This window comes from Schistocerca americana, chromosome 10, assembly GCF_021461395.2.
Source record: "Schistocerca americana isolate TAMUIC-IGC-003095 chromosome 10, iqSchAmer2.1, whole genome shotgun sequence".
Lineage (NCBI taxonomy): Eukaryota > Metazoa > Arthropoda > Insecta > Orthoptera > Acrididae > Schistocerca > Schistocerca americana.
The window spans coordinates 161,397,918-161,409,276 of NC_060128.1; the positions used below are offsets into that span (position 1 = coordinate 161,397,918).

Below are 11,359 nucleotides of genomic sequence, written 5' to 3' on the forward strand. Positions count from 1 at the left end.
GTGGCACAACTTGACTAGAAGAAGGGATCGGTTAGTAGGACATGTTTTGAGGCATCAAGGGATCACAAATTTAGCATTGGAGGGCAGCGTGGAGGGTAAAAATCGTAGAGGGAGACCAAGAGATGAATACACTAAGCAGATTCAGAAGGATGTAGGTTGCAGTAGGTACTGGGAGATGAAGAAGCTTGCACAGGATAGAGTAGCACGGAGAGCTGCATCAAACCAGTCTCAGGACTGAAGACCACAACAACAACAACTACCGTGCAATGACATAGAACATTAATGAAATTGATGAAAATGACAGGAGACATGCAAAAGAGGGCTTGGAACCTCTCAACATTTGTTAACGGTGGTTTCCGTGAGCATGGATGTACATTTTGCGTAAGGCCCACAAAGATAAGAAAAATGAGAGCTCGTACAGAGGCATGTAGAAGGCGTTCTTTCTCTGTTTGCGAGTCGAAGCACAGGCTACTCTCCGTCATGCACTGCTCGGTGGCTTGCGGAGTATATAGATGTAGATATACACTACTGGCCATTAAAATTGCTACACCACGACGATGACGTGCTACAGACGCAAAAGTTAATGGACAGAAAGCAGATGCAGTGATATGCAAATGATTAGATTTTTAGAGCATTCACACGAGGTTGGCGCAGGTGGTGACACCTACAACGTGCTGACATGAGGAAAGTTCGCAACCGATTTCTCATACCCAAACGGCATTTGATCGGCGTTGCCAGGTGAAACGTTGTTGTGATGCCTCGTGTTAGGAGGACAAATGCGTACCATCACGTTTCCGACTTTATTGTAGCGTATTGCGATTGCGGTTTATCGTATCACGACATTGCTGCTCGCGTTGGTCGAGATCCAATGACTGTTAGCAGAATATGGAATCGGTGGATTCAGGAGGGTAATACGGAACGCCGTGCTGGATCCCAACGGCCTCGTATCACTAGCAGTTGAAATGACAGGCATCTTATCTGCATGACTGTAACGTATCGTGTAGCCACGTCTCGATCCCTGAGTCAACACATGGGGACGTTTGCAAGACAACAACCATCTGCACCAACAGTTCGACGGCGTTTGCAGCAGCATGGAGTATCAGCTCAGAGACTGTAGCTGCCGTTACTCTTGACGCTGCATCACAGACAGGAGCGCCTGCGATGGTATACTCAACGACGAACCTGGGTGCACGAATGGCAAAACGTAATTTTTTCGGATGAATCCAAGCTCTGTTTACAGCATCATGATGGTCGCATCCGTGTTAGGCGACATCGCGGTGAACGCACATTGGAAGCGTGTATTCGTCATCGCCATACTGGCGTATTACCGTCGTGATGGTATGGGGTGACATTGGTTACACGTCTCGGTCACCTCTTGTTCGCATTGACGGCACTTTGAACAGTGGACGTTACATTTCAGATGTGTTACGACCCGTGGATCTATCCTTCATTCGATCCCTGCGAAACCCTACATTTCAGCAGGATAATGCACGACCGCATGTTCCAGGTTCTGTACGGGCCCCTCTGGATACAGAAAGTGTTCGACTGCTGCCCTAGCCAGCACATTCTCCAGATCTCTCACCAACTGAAAACGTCTGGTCAATGGTGGTCGAGCAACTGGCTCGTCACAATACGCCAGTCACTACACTTGATGAACTGTGGTATCGTGCTGAAGCTGCATGGGCAGCTGTACCTGTACACGCCATCCAACCTCTGTTTGAGTCAATGCCCGGGCGTATCAAGGCCGTTATTACGGCCAGAGGTGGTTGTTCTGGGTACTGATTTCTCAGGATCCATGCATCCAAATTGCGTGAAAATGTAATCACATGTCAGTTCTAGTATAATATATTTGTCCAATGAATACCCATTTATCATCTGCATTTCTTCTTGGTATAGCAATTTTAATGGCCAGTAGTGTAGATGCTGATTTAGGCTGTTTACAGAATAGTGTTTACTGCTGAATGTACATCTGATGGCTCTCCGGTCCACTGAGGCGTCATTCGTCGGAAGTCAACGCCCTCTGCATGTGGGCTGCCCTTCACTTCCACGAGGTGAACCACTGAAAAGATGGCAAGATGGCGAGGGGCGACTCCAAAAATGCAGAGCACTCCGGACGATTTCACGAGCCATCGCTCCGCCGCGGCGCCTGTCACTCTGATCAGATTACCTGTGGGCTGGCCGGCGCAGGCGCCACGCCGCCGCGTGTCCGCCATCCGTCTTGATCAGCGCGCCGCACTCCAGCCGCTCCACGCTCCAGCGGCGGCTCCACTGGAGAGATTGCTCCGGCGTCATCCGTCATACGCGCCCCGACGCACAGCGACGCACAGGGACGCACTTTCCACGGGCTGCCCCCATCGCCGGCTCGACTGTGATCGAGCGCCCAGCGTTGCCACGGACACGCGGGCCCGCCCGCGTCGTGCCGACTAGAGATGAGCAAACTCGTTCATCCTTGGGAACTAGTTCACTGCTGATCGTTCTTTTTTTGGGAACCGTTCATTTTTACTCGTTCACGGTTTATTTGTGCTTGGTATTTGGTTCTTATGGAAAACTGAAAACTAGTAGTGTAGGTGACTGAAGGATGGAGGGCACCAAGGGGGGGCACTTGCCTCCCCCCTGGAGTATAGAGTTTTTATTCATTACAGAATTCTTACACACTTTTAGAAGTAATTTCTGTGATTCTACAGAACCTTGAAAGGTCTCTGTTGGATTCCTTTCATGTTTAATTTCTTAAATCTGTTGTCATTTACGGCATCAATTCCTCTTCTAAATTTACTGTGGCGTTTCTGACTATCTGGGAGGAGACTGAGTAGTGTAACGTGTTACTTTTACACATAAACAAGAACGATCTGTCACACTACTACACTTTAAAACACAGTTTATATGTAATTTGTGTCACACAGTCTCATACGGAACCTACATCTGCTTTCTTTTATATACTGTATATGATAAGATACTGTCATCCCCCTTCCCTTCTGTGTGAGAGGATGAAGGAGCAAATGTGTTTCTAGTTGCATGCTTGAGGGTAGCAGACAAGCCTGTCTGCTAGAGAACAGTAGGACCAACATCGGAACAGGTAGCTACGCTTTCTAAAGGCAGAGAGGTTTCCATTCTTAGCATGGTCCTGGCCGTCCGTTGTCATGTTGGTATAGGAAGTTGCCCCTCTGGCCACTTCCGTTTGTATCTGGGAGCCACCCTCAGGAAGCACGCTCGGTAGGAGCGGAGGGCAGTCTGTCCGTGGCGAGCGTCTGAAGTGGTAAGATCTCCAGCTAAGCGCGTGTCTGCTAAGTCCGTAGGACAATGGATTTCTTAAGTTCAGCCTAACTGAAAATTTAATCACCTTTATTTCAGGTTTAGCTCTAAACTGTCTAATGTTATCTTAAATTGCAGCGCAGTGTAATTCTCGTGTGAAGTTCAGATTATTTTCCGGTAGTTGCTTTGTCACTACTTTATGAATAAAGTGGAACCACGTGTTGATCAGTAACTCTAACTAAGATCAATCTTAAATGCGAATGCTTGTGTGATTATAACGTCTCGTCTTGACAATATTTTTCAACATAGCAACTTTTCTTTATGTTCAACCCACGTGCGGTGTACTTTGCGAGACCAGTACCACGTGCTTATATAACTGTTTGACCCGTCAGGTTAACAGTAAGACGTTAGTAACCAGTTCGAGGTTTTTCTTTTGTAAATTGCTTTTCGATCTAATTTATTTTAATTATCAAAATTATTGTGGAGTTACACTCTTTGTGTAAACCAAGTTGACCACGTGAAGCAAGTGGTGTATCACCGGTTGTCGTATGACTATTAAAAGATTATAATTAATGTCAGTCTGTTTGGGAATTTGGTAAACCTAGACTAGATACCTGGTGAAACAGTTGCGCAGTAATGCACGGTTAACTTCCCCAGACAGCTCACAGCTTTTAACCCGCATTTATTGTCCATCAGTACCGCTTACATAGCAAAAATTAAAGTAACAAACTTACAACCTCTCGTTTAGCGTTGTGTGGCTGATCGCAGGGGAATAATATAGGGTGGCGCGCGGAAAACCGGCCCCGAGTACAGACTGATCGCCAATTACGGGCGATGTGTTGCTCGTTACGAGCAGATACAACAAACAGACAAACATGTAATAATTAGGCAGTGAAGAAGTAACAAGCTGATGCATGCAACAACTGCGAAACAAACGATGACGGTGTGTAGAGAGCTGGAGAAGAGAACATGAAAATCTCACGCGACGCGCATAGGCTATAGCTCATGTAGTCCTGTAAACCTGTTGTTGGCTGTTTCCCAACTTAATAGACCAAAAATGTCTTGTATAAAATTCTTCTTTTCGACTTCCACTACATAGCTATGCTACGTTGTAAACAATAATCGTTTACACCCTATATATACTTCACGTTGTCTCTGAGTTCCTAGGTGAAGTAGAGACATTATGGAAGCATAAAATAAAGTGTGGTTTTCTCATACTTGCGTCACACGCTTAGTAAAAATTAGGTTTTTATGTTTCATTATTAAAGTTAATGCAGCAATAATAATAACAATTAAGTTCACAGTAATAAAGTTTTTGGTTTGAAAGCTCCTTCTGAACAAATGTTTTTGAGATAATAAGTAAATACGATTTTATGGCAATCTACGTCTTTTCAAATTGAGAGGCATCGCTTTTCCTACTGAGCCAAAATGACCCACAACCCACTTTTTTTTCATATAAACCAAACTAGCAGGTAATGCAAATAGGAAACAACCAAACTTAAAAATAATTAGAGCCTTTCTAAATGTAATATTTTGTATAAGAAAGATACATGAAAATCGTTTTATATGAATTTTCTTACACTAAAAATTAAGCAAATTATTGAAAGTTAGTTGCTAAATCAAACCGATGAAACCAAAAAATATATGAATAACAAAAAAAACTTGCCTTAATATAAGTATGTTTTCTGCTGTTCATCGATATAATGAAGTGAGTTGATATACCCTTTGTTACCTAAAAAGACGTACCTATTAGATACAACGTAATTTTTATGTAATTTACGTAACTATAATTTACTTTTTGATTACCGGTCGTGGACGCTAGAACAGTTTGGAACACATGTAAAATAGGTGAGCGCAGTGAACGAAACGAACAACTGGATACTGAACTAACTAGGAGCAGTCGGCAGTGGAACTGAGACTGGTGGTCATGCGAAGAACGGCAGGTGAGGCCGAGGGAGGCTGAGACGAGCACGCGACCGAGGCTGGAACGAGAACTGCCGAAGTGACCGCCGCGACCGAAGTGAACTAGTGAACTATGAACCCATCGTTCCTCGTTCCCGGGAACTATAAGTAGACCGCTGCGACCGAAGTGAACTATGAACCGATCGTTCCTTGGAATTCGTTCCTCGGTCCTTTCCTTCATCTTGGTGAACCGTTCCATTGCACCCGTTCGTTCGCGAACTACCCATCTCTAGTGCCGAGCCGTTGCTCTGCCGCGTTCCCTTTGTTGTCACACTTGCCGTACTGTGCGCCAATGTTTCCAGCATGCGACCTATTCAAATGGTTACTGACCTGTGTCTCGGCAGCTGGTGCATACCGGGTGTACAAGTATGAAAACGGAATTTCACTACAGATGGTGCTAGCCGGCAGTGTAGGGTACAGCTCTACATCAATAAAGATACTCTGCAAATCACATTTAGGTGCCTGGCAGGGGATTCATCGTACCACCTTCACAATTCTCTATTATTCCAATCTTGTGGTGTCACCGCCAGACACCACACTTGCTAGGTGGTAGCCTTTAAATCGGCCGCGGTCCATTAGTATACGTCAGACCCGCGTGTCGCCACTTTCAGTGATTGCAGACCGAGCGCTGCCACACGGCAGGTCTGGGCTAGAGAGACTCCCTAGCACTCGCCCCAGTTGTACAGCCGACTTTGCTAGCGATGGTTCACTGTCTACATACGCTCTCATTTGCAGAGACGACAGTTTAGCATAGTCTTCAGCTATGTCATTTGCTACGACCTAGCAAGGCGCCATATTCTTCAGAATATATTCTGAACAGATAATATTGTGAATCATGTACCGTCAAGAGCGACGTTCATCATTAATGGATTAAAGTTGAGTATCAAACTAGCTACGTCCGCTTTCTGAATTCTAATTCCTTGTCATGTTCCAGACCTCACGTCAGTATAGTTCTTCCCTCCTCATGCCAGCCTGCCTGAGCTAAAACGCGTGCATTTCGGCCTCCACTCGCAACACGGTGTTGGCTCTTATGCCGACACAACAAATCTCGTATAGCGCGCGGAAAGAATGAACACCTATATCTTTCCGAACGGTCTCTAATTTTCCTTATTTTATCGTGGTGATCGTTCCGTTCTATGTAGGTCGGTGTCAACAAAATATTTTCGCATTCGGAGGACAAAGTTGGTGATTGGAATTTCGTGAGAAGATTCCGTCGCAACGAAAAACGCCTTTCTTTTAATGATTTCCAGCCAAAATCCTGTATCATTTCTGTGACACTCTCTCCCATATTTCGCGATAATACAAAACGTGCTGCCTTTCTTTGAACTTTTTAGATGTACTGCGTCTGTTCTATCTGGTAACGATCCCACACTGTGCAGCAGTATTCTAAATGAGGACGGACAAGCGTAGTGTAGGCAGTCTCCTTAGTAGGTCTGTTACATTTTCTAAGTGTCCTGCCAATAAAACGCAACCTTTGGTTAGCCTTCCCACAACATTTTCTATGCGTTCTTTCCAATTTAAGTTGTTCGTAATTGTAATACCTAGGTATTTAGTTGAATTTACAGCTTTTAGATTAGACTCATTTACCGTGTAACCGAAGTTTAACGAGTTCGTTTTAGCACTCATGTGGATGATCTCACACTTTTCGTTATTTTGGGTCAAGTGCCACTTTTCGCACCATTCAGATATTTTTTCTAAATCGTTTTGCAGTTTTTTTGATCTCCTGATGACTTTATTAGTCGATAAACGACAGCGTCATCTGCATACAACCAAAGACGGCTGCTCAGATTTTCTCCCAGATAAGGAACAGCAAAGGGCCTATAACACTACCTTGGGGAACGCCTGAAATCACTTCTGTTGTACTCGATGACTTTCCGTCAGTTACTACGCACTGTGACCTCTCTGACAGGAAATCTCAAATCCAGTCACATAACTGAGACGATATTCCACAAGCACGCAATTTCACTACGAGCCACTTGTGTGGTACAGTGTCAAAAGCCTTCCGGAAATCCAGGAATACGGAATCGATCTGAAATCCCTTGTCAATAGCACTCAGCACTTCGTGTGAATAAAGAGCTAGTTGTGTTTCACAGGAACGATGTTTTCTAAACCCATGTTGACTTTGTGTCAATAGATCGTTTCCTTCGAGGTAGTTCATAATGTTCGAACACAATATACACTCCTGGAAATGGAAAAAAGAACACATTGACACCGGTGTGTCAGACCCACCATACTTGCTCCGGACACTGCGAGAGGGCTGTACAAGCAATGATCACACGCACGGCACAGCGGACACACCAGGAACCGCGGTGTTGGCCGTCGAATGGCAGCATTTGTGCACCGCCGCCGTCAGTGTCAGCCAGTTTGCCGTGGCATACGGAGCTCCATCGCAGTCTTTAACACTGGTAGCATGCCGCGACAGCGTGGACGTGAACCGTATGTGCAGTTGACGGACTTTGAGCGAGGGCGTATAGTGGGCATGCGGGAGGCCGGGTGGACGTACCGCCGAATTGCTCAACACGTGGGGCGTGAGGTCTCCACAGTACATCGATGTTGTCGCCAGTGGTCGGCGGAAGGTGCACGTGCCCGTCGACCTGGGACCGGACCGCAGCGACGCACGGATGCACGCCAATACCGTAGGATCATACGCAGTGCCGTAGGGGACCGCACCGCCACTTCCCAGCAAATGAGGGACACTGTTGCTCCTGGGGTATCGGCGAGGACCATTCGCAACCGTCTCCATGAAGCTGGGCTACGGTCCCGCACACCGTTAGGCCGTCTTCCGCTCACGCCCCAACATCGTGCAGCCCGCCTCCAGTGGTGTCGCGACAGGCGTGAATGGAGGGACGAATGGAGACGTGTCGTCTTCAGCGATGAGAGTCGCTTCTGCCTTGGTGCCAATGATGGTCGTATGCGTGTTTGGCGCCGTGCAGGTGAGCGCCACAATCAGGACTGCATACGACCGAGGCACACAGGGCCAACACCCGGCATCATGGTGTGGGGAGCGATCTCCTACACTGGCCGTACACCACTGGTGATCGTCGAGGGGACACTGAATAGTGCACGGTACATCCAAACCGTCATCGAACCCATCGTTCTACCATTCCTAGACCGGCAAGGGAACTTGCTGTTCCAACAGGACAATGCACGTCCGCATGTATCCCGTGCCACCCAACGTGCTCTAGAAGGTGTAAGTCAACTACCCTGGCCAGCAAGATCTCCGGATCTGTCCCCCATTGAGCATGTTTGGGACTGGATGAAGCGTCGTCTCACGCGGTCTGCACGTCCAGCACGAACGCTGGTCCAACTGAGGCGCCAGGTGGAAATGGCATGGCTAGCCGTTCCACAGGACTACATCCAGCATCTCTACGATCGTCTCCATGGGAGAATAGCAGCCTGCATTGCTGCGAAAGTGGATATACACTGTACTAGTGCCGACATTGTGCATGCTCTGTTGCCTGTGTCTATGTGCCTGTGGTTCTGTCAGTGTGATCATGTGATGTATCTGACCCCAGGACTGTGTCAATAAAGTTTCCCCTTCCTGGGACAATGAATTCACGGTGTTCTTATTTCAATTTCCAGGAGTGTATGTTCTAAAATCCTGCTGCATATCGACGTTAACGATATGGGCCTGTAATTTAGTGGATTACTCCTACTACCTTTCATGAATATTGGTGTGACCTGTGCAACTTTCCAGTCTTTGGATACGGATATTTCGTCGAGCGAACGGTTGTATATGATTGTTAAGTATGGAGCTAATGCATCAGCATACTCGGAAAGGAACCTAATTAGTATACAGTCGGGACCGGAAGACTAGCTTTTATTAAGTGATTTGAGTTGCTTCACTACTCCGAGGATATTTACTTCTACGTTACTCATGTTGGCAGCTGTTCTCGATTCGAATTCTGAAATATTTACTTCGTCTTCGTTTGTGAAGGCATTTCGGAAGGCTGTGTTTAGTAACTGTGTATAGGGAAAGTACGGCCAACCTTCCAATGGCCGCCATTTTGGGTCCACTGCGCCGCTGGTAAAACACTGCTGGCCACCGTAAATGCAACACCCTGAAGGAAGCATCCGAATCAAGTGAAATTTACACCATGGGTTTGCAGCGATGAGATATGCAACTGATTAGAATTTCAGCGCAGACGCACATCACGTGCGCCTGTGGCGCCACCTCATAGCGCCATTTAAGGCTTGGCGATTTCGACGAGTGTACGTTCGGCACGTGTGTTTACCTTGTGGTTGTTTCACAAGACGATCAGTTATGTCTCGTAGACAACAGCGAACATTGTTTGATCAAGTATCCGAGTTCGACAGAGGAAGGATAGTGGCTTACCGAGATTGTGGATTATCATACAGAGAAATCGCTAGTCGTGTTGGACGAAACCAAACAACTGTAATGCTGATATGTGACCGTTGGATGCAGGAGGGTACGACGGACCGACGTGGTCGATCGCATTCACCTCGGTGCACCACTGCACGTGCTGATAGGCAAATTGTGCGCATGGCAGTAACGGATCGCTCAGTGACATCCCGAACCATATCACAGCACATTGCTTCTGTAACGCATCATCCAGTGTCTGCGCGTACCATTCGACGCCGTTTACAGCAGAGTGGTCTGTCCGCAAGACGTCCATTGCTTCGTCTACCATTGACGCAGAACCACAGACGTCTCCGTCGCCAATGGTGTGATGACAGACGGATGTGGACGGCAGAATGGAATGACGTTGTCTTTACTGACGAGGCACGCTTCTGTCTGCAGCACCACAATCGTCGGATTCGAGTGTGGAGACACCGTGGAGAGAGGATGCTGGACAGCTGCATTATGCACCGCCACACTGGTCTTGCACCGGGTATTATGGTATGGGGCGGTATTGGATATTACTCTCGCACGCCTCTAGTACGCATTGCCGGTACATTAAATAGCCGGCGCTACATATCCGAGGTGCTGGAGCCAGTTGTCCTTCCTTACCTTCAGGGCTCGGCCACAGCCATATTTCAACAGGATAATGCGCGACCACACGTGGCACGCATTGTCCAAAGGTTCTTCGTCAATAACCAGATTGAAGTGCTTCCCTGGCCGGCTCGCTCTCCGGATCTTTCGCCGATAGAAAACATGTGGTCCATGGTTGCTCAACGAGTGACCCAGATTACATCCCCAGCTGCCACACCAGATGATCTCTGGCAACGTGTGGAAGCTGCTTGGGCTGCTGTACCCCAGGAACACATCCAACGTCTCTTTGACTCAATGCCGAGACGTGTGGCAGCGGTGATCTCCAACAATGGCGGCTACTCTGGCTACTGATTCTGGCAGGAACCACATGTCACAGACGTCTGTAAACGTAGTCATTTGATACTTGGTCAACATGTTATCTACAAAATAAATTTTTTGTGCTACCTCTTGTCTTTCTTGGTGTTGCATTTACGGTGGCCAGCAGTGTACATTGACTTCTGCAGTATATTTAGCCGTGCATATTAAAGAAGTGCACTCGACACTCTAATAGATTGCTAAAACTGATCAGAGGCTTCAAACGGAACTTGTCGAAAATTTAGCAACAATAAATCTCAACAAATTTAAGCTAAATAAGTCGAAAATCATTTGCTGTGGCGAGCATGAAACACATTTTTTTCCCTGCTATCCTTTATTAACAGTGAAAGCATGTTTCGCAGTTCTTGTTGCAGTATCTGATCTGAACACTTGTTTTCGTAATTACCGATACATTGGTCCTATACAACAGTCAGCAGGACAAAAGGCAACCAATATTAGTTAGTAACTGCAAGAAAAAATCCATCGCTACTTTAAAGCTGTGTATCGACTTACTTTTTGTTCCTGCTACTCGGTACTGCGAAAATTCGCCTAATGTCTCTTTCGTTAAACGAAATAAAGCTTGGATTCAAATATAGATGCGCGGTACCTTAGTAAATAGAACTGATAAACGTGCCTATGTGATTACGCATGCTTTACATTTTTGTCAGATCTATCCCATAAAATTATGTCTGCAAATTGTTCTATGACACCAGGAAAATTACTACGAAAGTACAAGAGAATATAATATTTTTAAAATGTCTTCGAATAAAACTACGCTTACGATCAAAAGTAGGCTGTAGGGAACAGTATTTCTGTTAATACAATGTAGATTAGCGGGTA

General features: G+C 46.4%; 1 protein-coding gene across 1 annotated transcript in view; it reads right to left on the bottom strand.

The window, feature by feature from the left end:
- Window positions 1–2,292, bottom strand: part of LOC124552325 (sodium/potassium/calcium exchanger 1-like) — a 181,070-nt gene extending 178,778 nt beyond the window's left edge. The window contains exon 1 of the mRNA XM_047126597.1: window positions 2,168–2,292. Coding sequence (XP_046982553.1) covers window positions 2,168–2,292 — 125 coding nt within the window. The remainder of the gene's footprint in view (window positions 1–2,167) is intronic.
- Window positions 2,293–11,359: the final 9,067 nt, after the last annotated feature.